Here is a 27,293-nt window from a genome sequence, read left to right as displayed (position 1 = left end):
GGCACTGGTTGTAAAAAGACGGAAAGTTACAGCTCTAGTCTGGATTACAGTTAAAGATAATTAGCGTAATGGGATCGCATTCAAGTGCCATGGGCATCTAGGATAGGGAACCCTGTAGAAGTCAGGATTCCCAGAGGAGCTGGAGTTTTGAGATGGGTTATAGAGGATGAGTAAAATTTGGGCAGACAGGCAGGCAGGCAAACAGGAGGTGTCCCAGGCAGAGGGAAAAGCATGAGACAGTGTAATGTATTCTGGAAGGTGCAAGTCCTCTGAAGTCTGAGCTGAGAATACAGGAAGAAGACAAGGGAAGTGTTGGGTGGAGGTCCCTTCACCATGGCTTTAGGTGCCATGCAGTGGAAGTTATGTTTTATGCTCAAGGCATTGGGAAGCTACTGAAAAATTTCAGGCCGGGGAAGAGAGACATGGCCAGACATGTTGGGCATCAAAGCTGAGGCATGTATGCTAAAAATAATTCAAATCAGAGGGAAGTAGGATTCTTTCTTCATCATTGGAAAAAAAATAAATAAAGCTCTTACCTCAGCTTTGGGTAGAAATCTTTGCTTTTTCCTCCGGAAATACAGCTTCATCTTCTCCTTTGTGGTTTCTGGGCTGGTGCTTTCCTAATCTGGTCTTGCAAGCAAAGCTACCAGATGGCTCTTGTCCCTAGCACCGTCCCGGACATGCCCGCCTGTCGGGGTTGATGAATGAACTCCTCCCTTGTACTTCTGACCTTTGCATTGCCACCTTTCCAACTGTGTGACTGCAGACTCTCTCAATCGAACCATCATGCGTGGAGATTCATGAGCCCCCTTGGGAACAGACCATTTCCCTTAAATCACTTGTCAGAGGCACTGAGAGCCTGCTACTTAGTGGAACATTAGAAACAGTTTTAGTATTTTGAACTTTGACCTGAGTTCGATGTGATCAGTTTGAATTTGAGTCTTTCTCTTCTGTTCTTTACTCCTTTTATTTCTTCCTTTTTCCCTCCAATTTCCCTTTTTTCTTTTTCCTTTTTTTTTTCTTTTCCAAAATTTTTAGGTTGCATGTTATAACTTTTTCTCCCAGTGAAGATATAGTGTTGTGATAAAAGAGTGACTAGTCCGTGCAGCTCTGGTCTACCAGAGTGAACCCTGGGCTGGTGTGGGCATGGTGTTGGAAACCATCCTGCACATTTCCACCTTACCCAACTCCATCCTCAGCCAGGGGCACTCAGGGTTCTTCCTGGCAGTCCAGAGGGAAGATTCTGGAGGGCACTGTTGGAAAGAAAGAAGCAGAAGGAAGACGTGGAACTGCTAAGAATCTGCGGAGAGCTGGCTATAGGGGAAGACGGAAAAGAAAGGTGAGGATTGAGAGGGTAGCAATCTAGAATTGAGAAGGACAAGGGAAAATAGACTGGGAAGAAATACACCGTGTCGGAAGAGTCTTGAAAGGAAAAAACAAAATATGGTTCTGTTAGTACGTCCTGTGGCACTCAGAGTTTCCCCACGGAAAGCAGTACAGGCTGCTGCGTGGAAGGAGCTCGTTATCTACAACTGTGACCATAATCGCAAAGACCTTGATTGTAAGTTTCTGGCGGGTGGGAACTGGGTGCTGCTTGCTTCATTCTTTCTCCCTCACTAGTCATGCCCTTCGGGACTCAATGTTGGTCTTCTGCTGAGGGATCTGTGACAGCTGCATCTGAGTCTTTTGGTTCACAAATCAATACACTGAGGGTTTTTACACAGTTTGACAGGAATGGAAGAATATTCTCCAAGCCCTGGCACCTATCCTTGCAGCCACTTTCCCAAAACAGTGGAACAACTTAAAATAGCCATTCATCTGTCTACTTTTATAACCGTTCTTGTTTTTAATTCACAACTGGGATGTAGAGTCCATCTTCTGATGTACCATCAGCTCTGTGTGGCCAGGCTACCACGGAGCAGGGTGCCCTCCAGGAAAAGCTCGGCAGTGAAAGCTCCGTGTCAACAGTGGAAAGTGTGTTGGCTGCTCTGGGATATTCCACCCACAAGTAATTGCCATGGTATTTTTAAAATGTCTCTGTCAGGATATAGGCAGGGCTGATGCTCAGCGGAGTGGGGGGGGGGGGGCACCATGGTATATACCTTCTGATTGACCGGAGCATTGATTAAATATTTGGACTATCACCCCTAGATATAGGGTGGAGGCTGAGGTTGTACATGGTCACATAATTTCCTTTTGGTTGAACTAGTATTTGGGGTACGGGATGTTTTGACATCTGAATTAAACCCCAGCCCTCTCAGTGGGGAAGGAGTGTAGCCACCCCCACACACACCTAATTTTCCCCAACCCCACTCCTTGCCAGAATGGAACCCAGGAGTAGGGCTTAATGGTGCCCAGCTGGGGGTGGGGGCGGTTCGAATCTAGGAATCTAGGTTCCCTGTGCTACACCCTGGCTTCCCTGTCTTTCTTTGAAAGGCAAATGCTCCAAGCTGAGGCTCTGAATAGACAGAGGATTAAAGGCTTTTGAAGTAAAAAATAGGTCTTCAAAGCTGCCAGCAGTGGCCAAGGATTCCCTCCACAACAGCCTGGGTCCAAAAACCCAGCCCAGCACACATCTCCCAGACACTTTGGGAAGCTCATTTCCTTTGTGCAGCAAGACCTGTGCCGTGTGTGGGTCTCAGACTTGCACGCTGAGGAGCAAGCATTGCCGGAGGAGGGAGCCAGGTGGCTTCTGTGCTGACTGATACCCGCAGCTCACAGGAGGCTGCACCTCATGGGGATACTGCAGCAGGTGTGTGGGTCTCAGACTTGCACGCTGAGGAGCAAGCATTGCCGGAGGAGGGAGCCAGGTGGCTTCTGTGCTGACTGATACCCGCAGCTCACAGGAGGCTGCACCTCATGGGGATACTGCAGCAGGTGCCGTCAGTGCAGTGAGCCCATCCAAGTTCACTGGGGGTCCCGCTCTAATTCACATGGGTTCTTTATAAGTTTGGGCCACAAGCCGGACTGATGGGCATCAGATCCCTTGGGCTCACTTGCGCCGAGTGCATCGTGTGCTGGTTGCTCTCCTGCCATCTGGAAACCATTAGCATTGAAATGGTTTCAGCCGCTCGCTGTGTACTCCATGTCCCAAGAGGCAGAGCCCAGCACAGCCCCGGTTCTGGGAGCCAGAAGCCTTTTGCTTCCTGTAGGATTTCCAGTTTAAAATGCAGTGAAGCCCTACCTCCAGGCCATCATCCAATCCCCTTCTATCCCTTCCTTTTCCTCCCCTCTTGGAGCTCAAGAACAATGATACTTGCAGGGGGGAGGGCGGGCTCCTGATATCTGTCCTTGTGTCTTTTCTTGCCCACCTTGTAGGTTTGAAGGGGGGGTGTGGGTGCAAATAAGTCACTCTTTAAAAAGCCCCCAGGAAAGGAGTTGCATTTTACATTCTCTGCTGTGTGCATTTTGTAAAATGGAATCTCTAGGAGAACTCTCAGAGGAAATGGGGACTCAAGCCTCTAGCCACCTAAAGTCGTAAAGATAACCATGTCGTAGTCCTCACTGCCTGCAGTGCCTGGTAATATGCTGGGATGGCTGTTGGCCTCACTTAGTCCTCATCGGGCCCCGTGGCTGGGGACACTGCGTCTCAGAGGGTGGCACCACTCAGAAAGGAAACATTGGATTCTAACCAAGATCTTCACAATTCCCAAGCCCACGCTCTTTCTGCTCAGCAGGCTTGTGCCCCATTTAAGCCTGGGCAGGCCGGAGGCCCCAGGAGGACAGAGGAGCCAAGGAGGAACAAACAGCTGCAGTTCACACTAGATAGTCCAGTCATGGGTTTCTCTGAGGAAGCAAAATGATCTTTTGAAAGGAAACTCACGCAGTCCGTCAACTTCTTGCCAACACGAGTACAGTACAACCTGCCAAAAACAGCCAAACCTTGTTTTGGGTATGAAAGCAGCTGTTATAATAAACTCCTCTGCTCTACCTCTTTTTCCTGTTATGGTAGAAGGACTGTTGAAAGTAAATGTCTCCAGTACATGGATTTTCTGGGGTCATGAAAACATTTTTTAATTGGCAGGCTCTATTACATTTTTTGGTGAAGTTAGGAAGTAAACAATGCCACATCCCATTTCAGATTCACAGCATAAAGGTCTCTGGATCCGAGAAACTTTATTCCCTGCCCCCCCACCCCTCCCTTGGGCTGGAGCCTTCTCAGGCATTGGGCTTGTTCCAGAACGAATGGATCTCTGCCCGCTCTGCTATCCCAGGACTGACAACGCAGAGGGAGGGGAATGAGTGCACAGAACTTAGAGTCAGATCTGGGTTTGAATCCTGGTCCTGCCAACCGCTAAGATGTCACCTCAAGGGAATTATTCTCAGCTTCAGTCTCCTGATCTGTAAAATGGCACTGTAGTAACTACTCATTAGGTTGTCATGAAGTTTAAAACAAAATTCAAAATAATAGCCAACATTTATATAATTCCTATTATATGCTGTGTGGTGTTAGGTGTTTTACATGCATTATTAACTCAATCTTCTCAACAACCCCGTGGGGTGGGCACCATGCTGGTCATATTCTAGCCCCTGGGGATACAGTGGTGAGTTGCAACTGACAGAAATCTCTGACTGCATGAAACCTACATTCTTTTTGAGGAAAGACAAAAGAGAAGTAAAATAAATAGCATGTTAAATGGTGCTTAGTGCTATGGAGAGAAATAAACCGGGAATGGGGAATGGGGAGAGTAGTGTCGTCATTTTCAAAAGAATGATCAGGGAGAAGCCCCTCTGACAAGATGACATTTGAGTAAAGACTTTTTTAGAAAGTGGGGGGCGGGGAGCCATGAAGATATCCAGGCAGAGGAAAAGGCAAGTGAAAAGGTCCTGTAGCAGTGCGTCTGGTGTATCCAAGGTGCAGCAAGGAGACCAGGGTGGCGCTGGAGTTGAAGAAGCAAAGGGGAGAGCAGATGAGGTCAGAGAGGTCACAGTTGGGGCACAGACTGTATAGGGCTTCACAGGCCTCAGCTCTGTGTCTCAGTGAGCGGAGAAGCTACCAGAAGAGCTTGAGCAGAGGAGGGGCATGATCAAGATGAAGCCAGATGTGTAGAAAGGACACTTTTGATTCATTCACTACAGCTGCTGCCCCTGCTGTTGGTTCCCACAAGGACATTTGCCAAATTTTTGAGACTGTTTAAGTAGGACATTTCTTACCAGGACATCTGGGCCTCCACTGTCAACATCGTACTTGTTGATTTTAACAACAGATGAACTTGCCCCAACTTGCCCTGTATTTGCATCCAGCCTCCTCCCTTCTGGGATGATCCCATCCTTTGCTGCCTCTCTGCATTGAGTTGTCTTGAGGATGCTACTAAAGTGGTGCATAGATGTCTGTGGTCTACACTCGTGATTCATACTGTGGTGTTCCACTTTGCGTTAGTTATTGGTCCAGGGACTCACAGACCAATATTGCTTTGGCCAGGCAACCAAGAGAACCAGTGGAGAGCAAGGATGCAGGAAATGTTTGTCAATGGACTTGCTCGCTCAGTGTGACCGAGAACTCACTAGCACCTATAAATTCCTTTCGGAAAGGATTATGATCTCCTGATGTTCCTGTGAGAGGCCAGGCATCGCAGATTCTGAGCCTTAGGTATGGGTGGCTTCTAGAGCTCAGAGATCTCCTGAAATAAAGTCCAAATGTATGTCTGGGTGCGTTTTTGGGGAGAGAGGGCATGACTTTCATGTTGCTTCTTCCTTGAATGGCTTCATCACAACTGCAGGCCGTATTTGCAATCTTGAATACGCTAGTGCATTAAGCTGACAATATATACATTTCAAAAAGGGGTCTAGTTTCCTGGTATGAAGAATCTGTACTATCTCTATTTAACCAATATTACTTGTAGGGTTTCCAAGATAGAAAGATAAATTGTGGTCTCTTAGAAGGCATGGAATATATTTTTGAGGACATCAGGCGTGCTATCACACAGGTCTGTTTGGCCTCCTCTTGCCCAGTGACTAAACTGCTAGGAATCCACCAGCTGTATTTAGATCACTTATTCTAATATGCTCCTCGTTGCCTTTGAAACACCTCCAATTTTAGCAATGCTTTACAGACATGCACATGAGCCAAATAGTTTAAAACAACAACGTAGGCCTTAGGTATTTGGAAGCACCCCCCCCAACCCCGCCCCATCCCCTCGGGTCCTTTGTGGAACAGGGCTCACACACAGGATGAGGTCCCAGCTGCAGAGGGGAACAAAGAGAACAATTTAACAGGGAAGCATAGTGACTTTGCAGCAGTCAGTGCTAGAAAGAGATGTTCCTAAAGTCATGCTGGCACATGCGGACCCGTTCTGGTACCGGACGCAGGGTGTGCACCTGGAGTATCTGTTGGTCGCTGCTCGTCTGCAGACATACCTGAAGGGGGAATTTGGTGGGTCGCTGCTTCCCCTTGGGGCACACTAGTCCACTGGGCCCAGTTCAGAGAAGCCCTCAAGGGGTTCTTAGCTGGGACTTAGAGAAGTTACCAAAGGATTTGTTGAGAATGACTGATCCCACGCTCTGGAATGCAAACCCTGCACAGTTTATGGTACATAATTATATACAATAAACTATAAAGGACATAGAGTGGGTTTTGATATCAGGTTCCAGTTCCTCCTCACTAAAGGAACTGGTAAAAACCCTTCATCATTGTGGCTAAGGAAATAGTTCTGGTCCTGTCTGAATCTGTTTCCATATGTCCACACTGCCCCTTCCCCCATTGTTTAGTCTCACTGACTGAAGCAACGTCTGCCTCTCACGTCAGGGTCAGAAGCATCCACAGGCCCCCCTGTTTATCACTGTGGAGGGGAAAAAGTAGGGCCACCAGAAACATGATCAAATACAATAAGCTTATATTTGATAAGTAGAGAAGATCCGCCATACAAATTATGAAACAGAAGCTGCTTATTTTGAGAAATTTCACATTTTTGATCAAGATGGAAATTTTTTTTTTAAGATTTTATTTATTTATTTGACAGAGAGAGACACAGCGAGAGAGGAAACACAAGCAGGGGGAGTGGGAGAGGGAGAAGCAGGCTTCCTGCTGAGCAGGGAGCCCGATGTGGGACTCGATCCCAGGACCCTGGGATCATGACCTGAGCCGAAGGTAGACGCGTAACGACTGAGCCACCCAGGTGCCCCTAAAGATGGAAATTTTAAAAAGGAAAACTATGACAAGGACACTTGCTTCGGGTTCAGTCTGTGTTTCTGTCCACCAAAACGGGTGACATTTCAGCCAGGGGAACCCTAGTCTCTGTTCCTCTCTACCCGAATATATAACTAGAAGATAAACTGAGGCATATTAAAAATGTTGAGAGTTGAAGCAAACATCTGTTCAAATGGGGACAGCGACAAACCAGAAGTAGTTAGAAGCGCTCCACCCACAGGAGCCAGGGGAAGAGACTTCTGTAGAGAAGGTGCCCCATAGCAAGGAAAGGAAATTAATTGATTAGCTAATGCTTAGGCCTAGTTGGCTGTTTGTGGTTGGTTGTCCTTAGGTTTCAATTTTGTAACCTAGAGGCATTTACAGACTTAGGTTTTGGTTTGTTTATGTAGGCCGCCAGGACACGCCAGCCACCTCAGTCTGATGGCCTCCGTGCCTAATGATATAACAATACCAATCTCTTGGGGATTCATTATCTTTTGCTACAGAGCTGTCCTCTGTTTCCTGGAAAGATGGGAGGAGGTTTAATCTGTTTGCCCAGAGCCTTTTCCTGCTGGAGGATCAGGCCAACTGGACCCCCTGTGAGGCTTTGGTATACTCCCTGTGTCACAGCATTACGTGTCCCCTTGGCAGAAAGCAGTTTGAGGTACACCCTTGCATCACCCTACAGAATGATACAGCTGGGAAACTCTTTTGCACCTACGCCTGCACGAATTCAAGGGTTTGACTGATCTGTTCCTGGCGGTGGTGCAGGAACCCAGAACCGTGGTGCTTGACTTACTAGAAATGAGATAGCACAGTAAAGATAAGCCAAGTCAGTTTGGTCTCTTCAATGTAGTACCTATTTTTGTTTCATGAGGGCGGGAGGAGGGAGAGGCATTGAGGCTGAGAAAGAACTCCGGATTTCATCTACCAAGAGAGAACACTTTCGTTGTCTTGACATAGCACCCTAAATGGGCAGTGCCTGGCGTGTGCGCTGAACCACCGTGTTTGGGTCCCAATTTGGGGGCCGCATGAGGGCACGTGGCCCTGGGGTCAGTGGGGTGGGGTGAGAGTTGAGTGGAAGCCGAGGTCTTGCCCTGCTCTGAGGACCAGGTGTGCAGCTAGATCTCAAGCCTTAGCATTGGCCATCTGGGAAGTAAGAATCACACATTGTAACAGCAGGAGAGAGATCGGTACTCGTTTCTTTACCTAACAGACTTGCTTCATTGTGCCCTTGATGTCCAGGTAATTTTACACGGCTTGTTTCATGCGCTAGTTTGTTTTCTCTTTACTCTCTAGAACCTGCTGTTCGTTGCCAATAATCTGTGTCCTCTCTGTGTCCCAGTGCGCAGACGTTCCACCTCAGGTTCTCCCAGCTGGTTGGGACACAGAGGACTCAGTGGTAGCAACCTTCCTTAGAGTGTCTTTCCCAAGGCCTCTTGTTGTTTATTTTCCTTTCCCTGTTGCCACAGCTTTCCCCTTCCTTCTGTTATTTCTAGATAATCACAAATCTTAACTCTTCTCCTAAAAGAATTTTCTGGGGGGTTATTTCTATCCCCTGCTCTGCGAGCCTTTCCATCCTCCTCAAGGCCTATATAACCAAAGCCTTTGAAAGAAGGAGCCCTCCCTGAGCCCCTGACTCTCCCGGCCCCACTTGAATGAACATTTCTCTTAGGTGATTTGTGCCCACTCATGATGTCTGTCTGGGAAGTGAGCAAGTATGGAAGCCGTCAGATCTTCCCACCAAGCTCAAAGCCAAGAAGATTTACTTCTAGGCCGTAGTCTCATAGATACAACTGAGTAAATCTACAGTCACATAGTCACTGGGGGCTCTGTATACCCTAGTAAATTAGTGCTTCTAATTTTATAAGCACTGTCATAACCACAGTTGTAAGTGGGATTTTTCCTTTTACTGGAGTATATGTGCCTGTGTTTTACTAGGTGTTGTTTATTAGGTGTTGTTCCCCTAAGTGCTGTATAAAGTGACGGATTGTTTCAGGGCAACCGGCAGACTGTATTTGCAGGTGGTTGGTTGTCTTTACTAGCCTTGCTGTTGTAACGCAGCTGCTTTCTGGCCGGAAGGAACACAGCATAGTAGCCACGGTTATTAAGTCCAGACTTGACTTTATTCCTCATTTAGAAATGGATGCTTTGTGAATCACTGAATCCTTCTTTTTTAGTTCCTCTTCAGGGCCCTGCATGATGTGAAAGTAATGAAATAACACTGTCTTTTGATTGCAAGATCACACTGCCGGCCTGTCAGCAATAGGAGGAGAGCTTTTCCAACACTTCCAAGACTTCCTGGGGAAGTTTTGCTGCCCCAGGAAGGAAGAGCCCTGCTTTGGGCCCTGTTCTAGAAGGTGTGTGTGTCCTTCATCTGCTGAGTTGAGCCCATCCCTGGCATCCCATTGTGTAGTGGCCACTCAAGACAAATACTTCTTGGGGTACGTGGGTGGCTCAGTCGTTTAAGCGTCTGCCTTTGGCTCAGGTCATGATCCCGGGGTCCTGGGATCTCCTCCTGTGTCAGCCTCCCTGTTCAGCAGGGAGCCTGCTTCTCCCTCTCCCTCTGCTGCTCCCGCTGCTCGTGTGCGTGCGCTCTCTCTCAAATAAACAAAATCTTTAAAAAAAAAGAGAGAGAGAGAGACAAATACTTCTTAACTGGAGGGAACCACAGGATATTTTAAAGAATAATAAGCAATAAACTCATACTATGTTCTAAACTATATACAGCTTAGGAGGAATTAATGTAAACAAATATATGCTACAAATTAGAAATGAAATACATGAATGACTCCCTAGTGGGTGATTCTGATACAGATTTCAAATTCCATATTTACTGGGGTAATGGAGAAAACCCTGAGCTAGATGTGGGTTGGACAGCATTGTTAAGAACTTGTCCTAAGCTTTTCTTTCCACCTGTTTAACCAGTTTACAGATCGAATTAGAAGCTGTTTGGCCATTTGGGCAATAAGATGCATTTCTTTGAGCATGAAATACAATTAAGTGATAGCATAAACTAAGAAGTTCGTATTGGTGAAATTGTGTATATATTTTCTGCATCTCTGATCTCCATTAAATAATTGACGAGAGCTAATGTGGCCTGGACCAAATTGTGCAGTTCTTTGCTACAAGAGGTCAAGTTCAAAAGGTATTTTGCCTCCACTGTTGGCATCTCAGCTGATGTATTTCTGATGTTTTCCTATTTCTGTCTCTGGGTCTGGTTGTTGCTGTTAAATATTTGTGCATCTCATGAATGTTCAGAGGTCTTGTGCTCCTTTGGACTCTTGGACTTTTTCTGCCTGGCAGCTGGGGTTTTAATCCCTGCATGATTTTAGGAGGCAAAGAGAATATCCTCCAGACTGAGGCTTCTCATGTGGAATCCCTTCCTCCATAGTGATTCCTTCATCTGAATCCGCGTGTGTCCTCCACCACTGCCTGTCCTTAGGCTGATTCATCTGTGCTCCACCTCGTAACTTTGCCACCTGACTTGACGTGGGTGACAGATCAAGCCAGTCCTTCTGTACCTCATTTCCCAAGAGAGAGGGAAATTCACTTTCAGGGTGGTTGGTCAGAGTTAAGTCAAACCTGTATTCGTGGTATGAAGTTAACAGACATGTGGGAACTGAACCCTGAACATTGTCAGTTTCACTGGGAATCTAAGATGATCACACCCTGCAGAGATCATGAATTTGAAATGTATTAAATATCCGTGGAAGTTTTGAATTCAAAACATCTAATGTGCACAAATATCACTAATAAGAGTGCCCATATGATCTCTGTAACCTGTAGGGAGAGAGAAGGAACAAAGGTCCAATATAACCTTCACCCTGTCTAATGATCCTGAACTTCTCCAGTGACTGCCCCATATGGACAGAGCAGTTTGATTTGTTTAAATGTGATGGGTCAGTTGCATCAAGTTGAGTAGCGGCCTGGCAGATGTTGAACAACCAGCCCTCCAGGAGGTAAAAGCCCTGATTTTGTAGCATTTGTTGATTTCTTTGGTGTAAAGGAAGTGTGACCAATTCCAAGCTGCCAATGGAAAGTCACTGAACATGGAGTTGTGAAGAGATACAAGCCCTTGGTTCTCCTCAGTCAGAGTCAGTTGGCCCCAGCACACCCCTGAGGAATCTATGGGAAATTGTGAATTTGAGTTGTGACTTAGAAATCCATTTTTGAAACATCTCTACTGTCAAGAAAATCACTTTGTTTATGTATATGTCTGTGTGTCTATACAAATATGTGCATTTATCCATTTTTATCTAGTTATTTCAGTTTTAGATAATTTTCTAAATTTAACGCTGTACTCTGAATTCTTTACAAAGTAATGGAAAATTTAATAAGCATACATTTTCCCATTTACTTTATATTCAATTATAATTCGGTTGCATGCCTTCTTTTTTTTTTTAAGATTTTATTTATTTATTTGACAGAGAGAGACACAGCGAGAGAGGGAACACAGCAGGGGGAGTGGGAGAGGGAGAAGCAGGCTTCCCGCTGAGCAGGGAGCCCGATGCGGGGCTCGATCCCAGGACCCTGGGATCATGACCTGAGCCGAGGGCAGATGCTTGACGACTGAGCCACCCAGACACCCCTGCATGCCTTCTTTTTTGTGTATCAGGTTTCCATTTTTATATTCCTTTGACCTCTACAGCCACAGATCCTGCCCCATGGAAACATTTCTTCCTCTCTCTGTCCTTTGTCCACACTTAACAGCAAGTATGAATAACAAGCTGGTGAACGGGAGGCTCTTCACTTCAACCTGGGGACCTCATTCCTCTCACGGCTGGGCCATAGTCTCTAAAATAGATCCCTCCCATTCCCCTCATTATTTGTTTGCCAGTGTTTCCTCATTTGGGTCATTTCAAGTTGATTGACTCATTTCTCATCACAGTTCAGAACTGAGGCTACATGCAATGCAGAGCAGATAATTACTTTAAAACACCAACAGTAAAATCCATTTTCTGTCTTGGCTCAGTTTTCCCTTAATTTAAAAGTGTCCTCAACTATAGTCTTCACTTGAAGAAAGTAAAAAACCACATATTCATAAAGGAATGAGGAATGTCTGTCAGGCTGATTGATATTTTCATGTACATGGAAGCCCCTTTTTTCCCATCAAAACATTAGTTCTCTTGGTTTAAAGAAATCCAGTAGGTATGTGAGAGAGCATGGATTAGTCTCTTTTTTATACCAGCACCAGCTCCACAGCATAGTTTCCACGTGCCCCAACACTGTTTCAGTGATAAGCAGCAGATACACCGTCTTAACCGGCTCAGCGGGGTTCCCATCATCCTTATAGCAGCTCCTCAGCTGCCTCTAAAATAACACTTTTTAAAGCAACAACACTCAAGGCAGATGTTGGATTGTGGGTTTATATTTCTCATCTTCGCCCTGTCGGATTTAGTTTTGTAAGTGCTAAGGGACAGAAAGCGTAGAAATGCTGCCCTGCTGCTTTAGATCTTGGGGTTCATTTCGGGCTGGGCGTCTAAAGAATACCTTGCATTCCTTCGGTTGGTAAACCCCGCTGCGCTCCCCACTTCCTGCGGTGAGCAGAAAACTCTTCCTTTCTGGCTGTGGGTACCTGACTGTTTTGGGAGGACAGGGGTTCTCCCAAAGTGTCTGCATTTTGACTGTCAAGCCTCTGAGCTGCTCTCCCAGGACGGCTACCCCCTGGCCAACAAGACAGATCCGTATGTCACTCTCGCCTAGAAAGCTGGACACAAAGGTGGGAGGGAAGTTCATGCGATCCGGGCACCTGAGAGCTGGGGGAGGCATGCTGCTTCCAACCTGTGTGAGATGGGGTGAGGGGGGGAGAGGGGTTTCCCAAGGGGAGTGACAGAGCCTGTGTTTCCCACTGCCAGGATCTACGCCTCAGCCATGTACTTGTTAAACTGCTTGACGTGTGGAGTTCTGGAACTACCTGGTGTGTTTAGAGAAATGCAAAAGCAGTAGTACAGAGAAATAAAATCCCCACACCTACGGGAGGTGCTAGCCATGCCATGGCCTTTAAAAACACACACGTGCATAGATTTATGCAGTGTGAACCACACAGGTACTAAAGGGGTTCAAGCCCGGGAGGGCTTGGGGCGAGGCTAATATTAGGAAAGGATTCATTGAGGAGGAGACGTGTGAGTGAAGGTTCAAAAGAAGTCATTTCGTAGAGAGGAGAAGTGTTGTGGGGAGAAGGAGGGCACATCTCAAGACCTGGAGAAGGAATAAGCAGATCTTTAGGGGGTGCAGCATGAGCTCTGCATGGGTACCCTGGTGCTCTTTCCCACACTCCCCCAAGCTTTTGCTTCCGTGTACTCGCTGAAGCCTTCTCTGACCCCCTGATTTAAATTGCCATCCACCTCCTCTCCCACATGCCCTTTGCCCATTCCTGGCTTTATTTTTCTCCAAAGTGCTTATCACCACCTAACACCTTACCGTAGCCTCCTACCGGAGTATAATTTCCATAGGAGCCAAGATTGTTGTCTGTTTTGTTGACCGTTACACCCAGTGCCTCGTACATAGTAGGTGCTCCATACTTATTTCTCTTTTTTTAAAATTTTATATATTTATTTTGACACAGAGAGAGAGAGCACAAGCAGGGGGAGCAACAGAAGGAGAGGAAGAAGCAGGCTCCCCTCCAAGCAGGGAGCCCGATGCGGGGCTCGATCCTAGAACCCTGGGACCATGACCTGAGCCGAAGGCAGGCGGTTAACCGACTGAGCCACTAGGCGCCCCTCCATACTTATTTCTTGAATAAATGAATAATGGGATGTACCAAGAAAGAAGCATGGTGAAGTGGGCAGGGTTTGGGGAGCTAAATTAGAATTCCAGAGGAGAATTGGGAAACCTGAAGCCTAAAGCCAGGGCTGGCTCACGTGTGAGTGGGGAAGACAATGGAGTTCACTGAACTGTAGTTTCCTCACTGTAAGATGGATGTTGGCCAAGATGACAGCTGATTCTCTTCCTAGCCCTGAGGTTCTTTGAACCTGCTTGGTTAGAGGATGCTAACTGGTGTGCATCTTGGAATCTACTTTGAGCCACCTGGGACTTACTATGGCAGTGGAGAATTACCACAGATTTCTGAAACATGGGCTCAAGCTGGTATTTGTAAAAGGGTTTTGCCAATGTACTCCAGGCAGATTTTTTGTTTGAGGGGGATAAGAGGCTAGAGATAAATTAATTTTTTTAATCACCACTTAATAAATCCTCCTTTCACTGCCTTCTTTCCACTATCTTATCTCACCCAACCTCTGGAGGTACGGACGACCATCCATGGATGAATGAGCCATTGGACACTGGCTTTGGTGGCTACTATGTCATGTACTAGAAGCCCAGAAGAAAACTCAGTAGGAGCAACCAACTTGTTTTGGTGTCAGACTTAAACTGTGCAAGCCCCCTGCATGTCTCATAGTTTGCCTTGAAATTATAAAGCTACGTTCTCTTCCCAGCCCACCCCATTCCAAAAATTCCATCGCGAATGGGGGATGATTCCCCTGAAGGGCTAACAGACCTTACCAACCAACCTTCAAGACAATCCTGACCTCTCACAGAGATAATGAGCATTTATTTAGGGTGGAATTAACTTGCTGCTCAGTATGTCACCACAGAATAGTCAGAAATTACAGCCTGTAGAAGCCCCAGGCCTGTAATAGTTAACTTACTGGAGACTGAATTTTACTGCTCATTTCTGAGAAAGGCATCTTCTATCAATGTTTGAAAAGATGGTTCTGGACCCCTTTGTTTTGACAGAATACTTCTAGAAGTCTAACCTGTCAGCTTTCTGCAGTTTATCTTTTTAGGCATCCTTAATCTCACTTTGTTTTGCTTTCCACTTCTGGAAGTCAGTAAGCTTGGAGAAGCAGCATGTGATAACCCCAAGTTCATCTTACAGCTCAGCCACTTACTGGCTTGGATAGTCAACCTCTTTGACGGGCACTTTCCTAAACCCTATAAACTTAGGTCCAGAATTCCTACTTTGCAGAATCGTTAAAGGCACTGTAAGTAACCAGAAGAGGGTGCCTGGCACCTATGGGGGTCTCAGGACTAGCAGCCATCCTCAACAGTTCTTCTTTGCGTTAGCGGTGATGGCAAACTCTCACCCACTAAACAAATGGTCCAGTGGCCTTCCTCCAAATACCTGTGCAATGTACGTGTCCAGCTCAATTATACAACAGACTCTGATGGCCCGAGCTGGAGCTACATTTTCATAAGTCCTTTTCATTAAAAGACTCAGTGCCTAATCACAGAAGGACATTGTTTGGTAGTGCCAGATAATGAAGTAGTCAGGGCTGCTGAAATGTATCATCAGGATTGTTGACAGTTCACGCTGTGTCCCTAGAATAAAATGAATAGGAATAGAGCCAAGAGGAAGGGGGCCAGCAAGGAGAGACAAATGTTGGAGATGTGATGCTTGAGCTCTCCGATGAACGAGGACTCCTTTCCTCAGAATTGAAAGCATTTGTGTACAGTTCATATAATAAAGGATTTCTTCTTATAAAAACCACAAAGAGAAAATAATTATGGTCTGTTGAGACACTATATATTCTAGCAGGCGCTATATATTCTGAGTGGCTCATTATATCTGGCTTTTGCCTACAGTTCTTTTTTAGTAGGCAGGGTATAAATGGTAAATTTTAAACAAATCACACATAGTCTTAACATTAAACCCAAACCAGAGCTGACTGCCATATATAAATGTTTTAATAAAAAAAAAAAACTATACCCTTGTTGACTGTACAGAATATTAATATAAGCTCAGAATGAGTGCTGAAGATTTCAGACTCCTAAAACTCTCTTCTAAATAATTTTCCTGGTTTGAATACACTTATGAATACAGGGATGCTCTGAGGCTTCATTTATTTTGTGCACAAAGTTATTTCATTCCCAAGTCTTACCCTGCTTCTGTTTTCATGCTTCTCCACATCGTTTAGGAAACATGGTGTAATAAGGTGTCCAAGGCTGAGATTTATATTGGGGGAACTAAATTACTCATTAATAAAAAAAATTTGTTGCTAACTAAATCCATATTCTGTTATTTAGTAAATGGCCTTTTATAAATAAGGAATAATTAATTATTTGTGGGGTAAAGTGTTTTATATATTTAACTTTTGTTCTAGTGATATTACATAACATCCAAATAACTAGATGTTAACTTGTACTGTTTTGTTGCTTTTGAGGGCATTTTAATTATAGGAATTTATTTGAATCATCAGTTTTACTGTTAGAGCCAAATCATTCTTGTGGGCTTATGGGAATATATGCCACCAGGCAGTAGATTAATAACTATAAAAAAACCACATGAAAAGGTCACTGTAAATCTTAGATCAAGACCTGTGGTTTTCTGGATTTTGCAACCCACCAGCTTTTTGAAGCTTCTCTCTGGTAACATGATCTTTACAGCAACACCACCGAGCTCTGTAGACACTTGTGATAATTAAGACAGACCAGGAATGTCCCACACTTGCCCACAGTGCCAGGCTTCACCTGACAGGGAAGGGGATTGATCAGCATGAGTCCATTTCAAAAGACAAGCCATCCTTCAGTGATGGCAGAAAAATGAGATAGTGAATGAAGGAGACTCTTTTGTTCTGCAAAAAAGATTGGAAAAACAGACTGGATCAGAGCCTGGACCACAGCGCTTGGGAGGGCTCTTCATGGAGAACCACAGCAGAAAGGAATTCTCTGCTGGTGAATTCTTCTGGCCCTTTGCACTGTCATTCCTGCAGTGTTCCAATTATTCTCTCCAACCAGCTAACGGCCGCCCCCTGATCGGCGGCCCCACCCGGCCCCCACTCTTCTTACTCTAAACATATGTTATTGGAAACAGGGCAACCCGGGGAACTTTGAGTTTGGGCCCTGTGGACCAAATTGTCAGCCTATCCTGAACTTCCGTGGAATGCCCAAGGAGTTGACCAGAGTGATTCTGATTTCACTGGGCCCCCAAACTTTCTTTTTTTTTTTTTTTTTTTTTTTTTGCATAATAAAGACTTGGACACTGGAAAATACATTTAAAACATGAGCCAAGAATCAAGTTCAGCGGGAGCTCATTGAAGAGGGATAACCAATGGAAACGCAGGGATCCTTCAGGCGTGTTCTGTCTGTGGCATGCTGAATTGCAAATGTGCTGTTTGGGCCAGGATTTTCAATACGCTGTCTCCCGGCGGTAAGGGGCAAGATGGCTTCACTTCCTGAGCTAGAATGTCTTATCTGCAGCACTCTGCAGGTTGATTCCCTTGCCTTTCCCACCACCCCCACCCCCTCCAACAGGAACAAAGCCCCCAGTCTCTGGAAAGTAATGCTGAGAAAACAAACAGTACAAAGGCTGGTAACAGGGGGATATCTCTCTTGGATGTTTTCTGTGACCATCTTGGTTCAAGGAGGAGGGGGTCCCCCAGCTTCGTGAGCCAGCAGGGTCTCTTTGTAGTAGGCATCTGTATGTTTGGCCAGATGTCCTCCCAGCGGAGGGCAGAGAGGGAACGATAAAACAAAATTCTTATTAAAAATAAGTCTCTGGGGAGAGAAAAAACAAGACACAGAACGTGTGTCAAGTGGAAAGGGAGGCCAGGCGGTGCCATCTGATATTGATTAAATGCTTGATACAGTCAGCAGCAAGAAGGGCACATCGTGAGGAAGTGACCTTGCTCTTCAGAATATGAACCAGTGACAACTGTCTGGGAGCAATCTGCTTGAAGATCACATGCCCAGGAGGTCCGGCAGCAAACACAGCAGCAGCACAGATGGGCAGAGCGGGAGGGAAGGACCCTCACCCTGAGAGTGCGCATGCGTGGCTTCAGATTTGCTTTGCCTCCTTGACCTCACTTTCCCCATCAATAACACAATGACACTTGACCAGATGACCTCTAAGCAACTTTCTCACCCTAGATTCTCTTATCTACCCTAACCTCCCCTGTGACCAAATCTTCTAATGGAATGGCTCTGCTAATAGAATGCAAGAAATCGCCCTAGAGAGACATAAAGAGCTCATCCACCACCGTCCTAAAATCCAAAGGAATGAAACTCCCCATCAGTCACAAAAGCGTCATCCAGTCTTTCCAAGGGAGGTCAGTCCGACATCGCTGTGTCTATCATCCTTCTGTGCTTACAGTTGCCACCAAAGCAAGTTTTATGGGCTCTGGACATGAGGTGTGGCATGTTTGTGGGTCTACTTACACTTCCCCCTTTTCCTAGTTCCAAAACTATTTTCACTCTGACTGATGTAAGGGGTATTTGTTTCATTTTAAGCTGCCAGATTGTAGAGAGTCTAAGAGCTGATGGGTATGTGTGTTCATTCATCCTTTATTTAAGGAGGAGCTGTTGAAGTGTTTTTGTTTTTTTTCCTCTTTGGCATTGTCATGAGGATAGCAGTATCTGAGTCCAGGGTGAGGCTGGATTCCAGTGGGAGTGGAAGAGGAAGCTCCCACTGAGATGAAAGGGTCTCACACAAGGACCATGGCAGTGAAGTGGAGAGGAAGGGATGAGCAGAGAGAGTCACCATGGCAAAGTGGAGAGAGCATGGTGCTTGAAGTTGGACAGTCCCAGGTTTGAATCCTGGCTGTGGTGTCTATGGGATGTCATCTCAGCTGTCACTACCATGCCTCCTTGAAGGGTGGTTACGACTAAAGATGCTGTGTGGAAAGCACCTAGCTCAGAATCTGGTACAGCGTGGGCAGTAAATGAACAGCAATAACCTACAGATGAGATGAGTGATAAAAATGTCCCATGGGAAGATTAGCAGGGCCTGGCAACTGAGTGAATTAAAGAATATATGAGAAGACTCAAAGGTGTCTTTGAGTGGGGGATTGGGATAGTGGTAGTATTTAGGTTGGATGGAAACATGGACGTTGGTGGAAGTTGGAGTTTTGGTTTGGCGGGGGTGGTACCGAGGCCAGTATTGGATAGGAGGGGTGGTGCTGAGACATCCAGGGGTCGATTAAAGGAGGATGGAAAGGAAACATGGTAAAAGAAATGGGAAAACTGATACTGAGAAGTTGATTTACTCTTCGTCTGTTTGAGTTGGATTTTATAGCTTCACCTTCAGAGGGTTGGCTAACCAAAGGTTGATCCAGCATGATCCTTAGGTCCTCAAAATGTATTTCTCCAATTAAGCATCTTCTGGACCTTGTGAGAGATGCAGAATCTTAGCTCCTACCTCACACCTACTAAATCAGAAATCTGCATTTGACAGTGTGTTTTGTAAGCACTTTACAGTTTGAGAAGAACTGTTCTAAAGCATGGCGGCCAAACTAGCAGTGTCTGCATCCCCTGGGAACTTGTTAGAAATTCACATTCTCAGGCACCTTCCCAGACCTCCTGAATTAGAAAGGCTTTGTTCTGACAAGTCCGACGCACCCCAGAGTTTGAGAATCCCTGCTTAAGTCATGGAACAGATGGATCGAACCCCCTCCCCTTGAGTCTGTAGCACAGAACACCAGAGGGATTGGTTAAACCCTGAAAGTTAAATTGGAGTCATTGTTCTATGCTGTTTCTCTCATCATTTTGCATTAAACACAGCTGAAGAACTCTTTTCACTAAAGAAGGGCACCATGCGTAAAATTACAGACCAAAAGGGGGGAACTTTGGCTGTAGCTTAATCCTCACGACTTACCCATCAAAAGTTATTGAGCACAATTATAGGAGACCAGTCCTTTATGTACTGTTGCTCCTGTGAGATGCTATTAGAAAGATGCAGATAGGAAAACAAGGGATCTCCCGATATTCCTTACAATGTGATTTTCACATTAAAATGCCCACAGTCTTGGTCTCCTGTGTTTCTAATCAATCCGATGGAAAGTTCCCTTTTTATAGGTTAGTTTTTGGAGTCACTTGCAGAAGTGATGGTGGTTTACCGCTTAGACTAGAATGTTTTTCAAAAAGTTGAACAGTGAGTGGTCAAAATTTACTTCCTCTCAACAAAAATGTGTTTTGTTTTTTTTTTTTAGTTTCCTCATTGTTACTCAAATCACTGTGATAACTTAAGGGTCAGCGTCTGTTTTCTATATACATATAATGTACAAAAATGGTTATATATTGAACATTTTAATCATAAAATTACCTATATTTTCTGCTATAGGTTAGTGTGTTACAGCCAGTGACATGGTAAAACAGTGGGGGGGGGGGGGGGGGGGCTGTCAGAGTCTGTGGTGGTCACCAATTTCCATGGTGCAAATACTCCCTCCGGGGCTGATTTCAGGCTTCCAACAGCTTAACAACCAGCTCCCCAAATTCCTACAAATTTGACAGTTGACTCTTGTAAGCCAGTGAGAACTAGCTCAAGCACACTGCTGAAACAAACATCAAGGGACAGTTCGCAGTTTTTCTGGTTGGCTGTGTTTGAATTGCCATAGGTCCAATAAGAGCTGAAACAAGTACATTTGGGTGTTTAAAATCTTTTGCCATGTAGAGATTTTTAGTGAAATGCTAATTATAATGGATTTTAAATTATTCTGAGACAAAGTTATGTGCTTTTTCCAAGTCATTATTAAATACAACAACGTTAAATTACAACATAATGGCAATATTTAAAGTGCTTATGTTGCTAAAGTGGTATGTTTATAAAATACTACTCATCCTATAGGAAGGCATATGTAAAAATTACTCTTCATCATAGTATTTGAAGCAACATGCAGAAAGATACTTTTCAAAATGATATCTCTGGTTACTATTATTAAAATTTGACTTCTCTTACAGGTATTCAGGAAGGAACACAATGTACCAAATGTAAAAATAACTGGGCACTGAAGTTTTCTATCATATTATTATACATTTTGTGTGCCTTGCTAACAATCACAGTAGCCATTTTGGGATACAAAGGTAAGTACTCTTTCCTTTTTCTTTCCAAATGGCAGGTTTCCCTTTATTAATTTAAACATGAAAAAAAAAAAAAACAGCAACATGTTTTCAAGTATGAAGTGTCTCATTAATACAACTCAAATGCACAAGTAAGCAACATCATAAACTTTGTTGTCTTGAGCTTCTTGTCGCTGTGGGATCTGAGTCCTTTTGATGCATTTCAACAACCATAAAGGTCCTCTATGAGTTATAAAGATTTTTCCTCACTGTTGTGTTTTCCTACCTGTTTCTAGCTCCACCCTCTTCCTCAATCTTTTTTCATCTTATCTCTAAGAGGTCCTGTGGAAACCCTGGAGTCAGTACACAGGAAAATTATACTGACCGAGGGTAAGCCAAACACAAGATCTCCAGAGATACGACTTACGTCACCCCAGGGACTGGGCAGCTAGTTCCCTTTTTTCCTCTTCAGCACATTTACTGTGACCACTGTTGTTTATATAACGCCATAAAAATATTGTCCTGTAGAAGTTAAACATAGAGGGAGCGCTGCCACCCCAACAATATTTTATGGGATGTTAGGTATCCCTCCAGTTTGTCTGGTTTAAGGTCAGTGGAAGATTTTGGCCTAAATCCTTCAGACTTGCAGACAAAGTGGGTTTGCCCTTCCCCTCCCCACCACCACACCCGTTCCAGACACCACAGGTAGGTGTCATGACTCAGAATCACAAGCTGCATAAACCTTTTTATAGAAAACAGCCATGGAAGCTTTCCCAGCAAAGACACATGACACAGACATGTCGTCTGGTTTCAGCAAGAGGCAGATGTGGGGGCTGCTGATCTTCAAAACCTTCACTCAGCAACCATCCCGGCTGCCTTCCCTCAGAACTGACAGATTAACAGTGGAGAATTCCCACGTGTTCCCTTCTCTGTTTCTTGGCTCATAGACTTTCTCCCCTTGGGGAGAGAAAGATTCAAAGTGAATTCCCTCCAACCTGTAACTCCTCTCTCCTCTCTCCCAGCATCTAGAGGTTTCCTGAGGAAACCCAATGTCTTGAAATGAGAATGGGCTTTGGAGCCAGATGATCCAAGCTCACTCTTGATTCTGCCATTTGTAATACAATTGTGAATGTTTATTAAATGTTTGCTGACATGCTAGGCATCATGCTAAGTCCTCCACATGGCTGTGTAACCTGGGTATGAATCATACCCTCTTTGAGTTTCCTGTTTCTTAAAGTGGCAATTAATAATACCACTTTTCAAGGTGATTGGGATGAGCAAAGATGATGTCATTGAACCGCCTGTCCAGTAGTTGGTCCTAGTAGATAGCGGCTATATTTCTATGTTTCTTGCTTCCTCATAACTGCATTTATACAGCTGTAGCCAGTAGAATGGCAAAATGTTAAAAATACTCAGTATAGTTGAGACTTAAAAGTCCCATCTCTGAGGCCACACACATGTAAATTTGTGTGCATCCTGTAGGGTGTTGACTGATGAATTTGAGCAATGGAAATCTGGAAAGTTACCAGGTAGTTCTATACATTTGTGATTAGTTAATCCAAACTAGGATTAACAAAGTAAGCATCAAGAAAGATTATTAAATTGTGGCAAGGCAGGACAAGGGGTGCGGGAGCGAGCCTAGTGGGGAAAAGGAGGGTCTTTTATGTCCTGGGTAATTCAGACTGACTCTCCTCCTTTACCAGGTTGTTTAGGTCACTACTCTCTTCTCCTTGACTTTTCTCAGGAAACCCAGATAAAGGAGAAGGTTGGAATCAAACAGCTGTTTAATAAGTACCTTTAGGGCTCAGTACTGTGTGATATCATGAAAGCAAACACTTAACTACTGAAAGAGTTGACAGAGGTTTGAAGAGCATACCACCATATGGTATTTTGTAATTTTTACCTCTGCAAAGAAATAAGATCTAGGATCTTTGTGCCTTTAGAATTACACAGAAAGTTCCAAAGGAGAGGGGTTTTTTTGTTTGTTTGTTTTTCAAGTATAGATATTTCCTTCCTTTTTAATGACACTAGAAAACCCTTCTCAGCTCTGGCATGTTGTGCACGGGCTGGTCCATTTGCTGGGAACACCTTTTCTCTGCTCTCCACCTAAAAGGCTCCTTTCCCTTCATGTCTCACTTAGACCCACAACCTGCAAGAAGCCCCTGAAGGCTGAGTTGGCCCTCCTGTTTGTTCCCATAGCACTCCCCTATTTACTCTTAGCCCCTGTCATACTCTATCATTATGGCCAGTGGGCTTGTCTGTCTCACCACCCAAACTCTGAGTTCCGTGAAGACAAGAGACTCCTATCTTTAGTTTGTTGTATCTCCCACTAGCATCTAGCCTCATGGTACTTATTAGGCACCAAGTAAAGTTACTGGATAAATTAATGAGAGGGAGGATGGATGGATGGATGGATGGATGGATGGATGGATGGATGGATTGTAGATGAGGGCCGACTTCTGTAAAGATGATCAATCAATGTCCAGGGACCTCCAAGCCATTCTGCACCTAAGGCATTGTTACCACTCAGAGCCCTACCTAGAAGTCTAAGATCCTGAAGGTCGGCATGTCCTGCTCTGTGGGTGTAATCTGTCCAGGATGAAGCAGGGAGACACTGAGGGAGCAAGTACAAGTGGATGCGAGATGATGGTCTTGCCCCTTTTCCCTCCTCAGGGGCCCCCATCCCTCAGGCGTCTACTGACAAATATAAGATAATACAACATGCAGTTTTGGTTTCCAAACATAGTCTTAATGAACTAAAATGTGGATATTTTCCAGATGTGTTTTCTTTTTACTTGTACAGCAATTCTTCTCTCTTGCTGATAAGATTCTAGTGACCCCACACTGGAAGAGGGAGAAAGATAAGACCTAGTTCTCCTTTCCCACATCTCCCTTTGAAGTCTAGAGAAACTATCTCCACTTCAAAAAAGAAAGGAAGAAAAAGAATATTCAGTGAAAGGAGATACTTCTCTGAAGGAGAAGTTAGGAAATAAAATAGAAACTGCTTTATGTATCGGAGTTGGCAAAGGCAACTCCATACTGTTCTTCTCAGAACAGTTTTTTACTTCTCCTTTCATGTCACTTACACAACCATGAGTTAGGATATAACCGAAGTTCCTTCTAGAGAATTTGCTGCACAAGGCAGGGAATGGCTGAGTCACCCACACAGGGCTATACAGTGGCTGCGACCCTGAGGCTCATCAGCTGCTTTACAGAAACCATGTTCTTGGACTGTTCCGGCTTGGGGCATTCTCTGCCTTGGGCTCTTTATTCTCCGTCATGGAGCTTCCATGGCAGAAGCCATGTCTTAAGTTCAGTGGATCATGTTTCTTCCAGAACATTCCCTGAACAGGAAAATCGTACTCTGCTGTCCTGCCTAGCAGGCATCCGTCTTAGGGGAATTAGGATAAAGAAGAAAGACAGAAATCTGACTCTTTCTCAAGACGAATCTCCTTTAACTCAATATTCCTAGTCATAGAATGTCTACCTTGCTGCTAAGCTCTGCTAAAGTAGCAGTGACATCTGGATCTGTAGGCTTTCCTGGCGGGCATCAAATCACACTGGTGGCGACTGTTAGAAGCCAGGGTAACACCCAACAACCAGATCTTCGATATTTTTGTAATGAAACCTGAAATGGTGTTCAAGGTAGGAATGTCTTTATTGCATTCCAGGGGAGTGCAGCTGGTATTCCCAGAAGTCCCAGGTACCCATGCAGGGGTGTGTTTCCCCCTCAGGACCGGGACAGACACCCGTGAGCACCAGGCAGGAGCTCTTGGCCCTGCTCTCGTTCCTTGTCCTCAGGGCCTGGACCATGAGCTATGTCTCTTGTGGGAGGTAACTATATTGAGGAAAAAGAAGTACTAAATAAGAGGCAATGTGGAATTCTAGAGAAAGCATTCGTTTTGGAATTAGCTCTCCTGGCCTGCCATCTCACTTAGTCGTTTACAAGCTGTGTAACTCTGGGCAAGTTACTGAACATCTCTGAGCCTCAATTTCTTCATCTGTAAAATAGCAGTTTTAAGGATTAACTGTGGTGATGGTGCAGTGCACCTCTTAAAGAGTAGGCGCTGGATAAATAGAGCTGTTATTATAGGTGTGTGAAATCCAATCGTCAGGGAAGGCTTAGCACGTTGGGGTGGTAAGATTGGAGTGGACCCTGAAGGATGGGTGGAATTATGACAAGGGAGAAGGAGGTTAATGGCCCAGGCCAAGGGGTGGTACCAAAAGGCTTTTATAGGAAAGGTATTATTGTCAGATTATTTTAGAGGATTGGGCTTTAGGTACTCGAAGAGGGCCAACTCTTTGGGCATGATACCCGAAGCAGTGATATTCTGAAGAAAAATTCTCTGTCAAGAAACAGTTTCTAATAAAGGGAAGCCCATGAAAAAACAGACTGCTAGGAACTCTTCTGTTTCATGTTCGTCTTCCTCACATCAGAAGGATCTACAAACTGAGGTCTGCATCAATAGACTGGGAGTTTCTAGGGTAAGGGAGGATGGCTCTGCCACTGTTTTCCTGATTGACAACTTGAGCTGATAAGGTAAGAGTAAGAACCAACGAAAATGCTGTGTGCTCTTTCAGCAAGTGTTGGTTCTGGATGCCCCTCAGCCTAGTATTTGTAGGCAATAGCAAGCTGCCAGCTTTGCAGCCCTGAAGTTTGCAGCTTTAGACCCAGATCCTATTTTTAAACGCAGAGGCACAAGCCCCAGTGCATGTAACCAGTTCATTAGCACTTGTGGCTGGGGCCTCGCTGCACCAAAGAGAAACCTGACAGATGTTTGTTTTGTCTTTAACAAATGTATTTATTCCCTTTACACAAACCTGAATTCTCAGTCCATGACAGTTCTGTGTTTTTTAAAACTAAAATGGAAGGAAAATTAGAGAGGGTAGAAAATGACTGCCTGTCAGCATATTTAGAAGTTTCTTCAGCTTCCGGGAAAAAAAAGGCAGGACTGAAGATCCTGTGTGTGGTTTGAGGACAGACTGAGGCATGTGTTTTGATTTGAGGATCAAAACTGAATCTTAACTCATCAACATTTTATACTTTTTTTTTTTTTTAAAGTTTAACTTTGCTAAAATGCAGATGAAACATTGTGTTCTTCAAAAGTTCTGGGGATTTACAAATGTGCATGCCAATCTAACAGTCTTAAGGTATAGATTATTATAATCATACCTCTCTTGTCTATATAGTCACTTAAAAAAAAAAAAAGCAGTGGTAATTCAGCTGGATGTTGTACTCCTTGACAGTGCTGAGGCTTCCCAGGGGGTGGTTTGTATGTCTTTGTATGTATGTTTGTATCGATGTATGTTTGCATGACCTCTAGCTCAGCCAGTTTTTCACAGGCCTCAGGAGCCAGCAGGCAGACTCTCACTGATGTAAGTAAATAGCATAATAAACAAATATGTGTTGAACACCTACTAAGTGCCACACACTAAGAGCTACAGATAAAACTGAATGCAAATTTTCCTGCCTTAAAGGATCTAATAGTAAACAAGCCAGGACCACACAGTGAAGTAAGTCCTATAGCAGAGAAAGGACTGCTTGCCAAGAGAATTCTGCAAGATGCACCGCAGCAAAAATTACCCACAGAAAGTGATGAGCCGAGTCTTGAGGAGCAAGTAGGGCTTAACTTGGTGAAGAGTCCAGGGAAGAACATTCTAGGTAGAAAGAAGAGCACATGGAAGGGCTTGGGTGAGAAAGAGCATTTGGTGCAATGCACACATTTCATTATAGCCACACTCTAGAAGCTTAAGGGGGAGAGCATGACAGGCTTCTCTAGGGAAGGTGCTAGGAGCCACAGGGCTGGTTCACTTTGGGTCATATGTCTGTATGAGAACATGGGAGCATACTTCTGCTTCCTCATAGGAGCCAGGAGAATCTTCTCGTATAGTCATGCATGGGTGGGACACTTGATGAATAAAAATAAACTGGCCCCATTACCTCACAATTAATATACAAAATCTATTCATGCTTAAAAAAAAAAAATAAAGTCATTCTTTTCAGAAAGCCATTGGTGGTACCCAGACAGACTTGATCTCAAGCTGCTAGAAGTTGGATCTCACAGGAGTCACTTCCAGAGAAACACACTCTTCTTTTTTTTTTTAATTAATTAATTTATTTATTTTATTGTTATGTTAATCACCATACATTACATCATCAGTTTTTGATGTAGTGTTCCATGATTCATTGTTTGCGTATAACACCCAGTGCTCCATTCAATACATGCCCTCTTTAATACCCATCACCAGGCTAACCCATCCCCCCACCCCCCTCCCCTCTAGAACCCTCAGTTTGTTTCTCAGAGTCCATAGTCTCTCATGGTTCATCTTCCCCTCTGATTTCCCCCCCTTCGTTTTTCCCTTCCTACTATCTTCTTTTTTTTTTTTTTTTTTT

The 27,293-nt window shown here is 44.6% G+C and overlaps 1 protein-coding gene across 1 annotated transcript in view; it reads left to right on the top strand.

The window, feature by feature from the left end:
* COLEC12 (collectin subfamily member 12) overlaps positions 1–27,293 on the top strand; it is a 188,057-nt gene that overhangs the window by 126,934 nt on the left and 33,830 nt on the right. Inside the window, exon 3 of the mRNA XM_044920915.1 lies at positions 20,801–20,923. Coding sequence (XP_044776850.1) covers positions 20,801–20,923 — 123 coding nt within the window. The remainder of the gene's footprint in view (positions 1–20,800; positions 20,924–27,293) is intronic.

The sequence above is a fragment of the Neomonachus schauinslandi genome, chromosome 14, assembly GCF_002201575.2.
Source record: "Neomonachus schauinslandi chromosome 14, ASM220157v2, whole genome shotgun sequence".
Lineage (NCBI taxonomy): Eukaryota > Metazoa > Chordata > Mammalia > Carnivora > Phocidae > Neomonachus > Neomonachus schauinslandi.
This window is presented reverse-complemented; position numbering and strand designations above follow the sequence as displayed.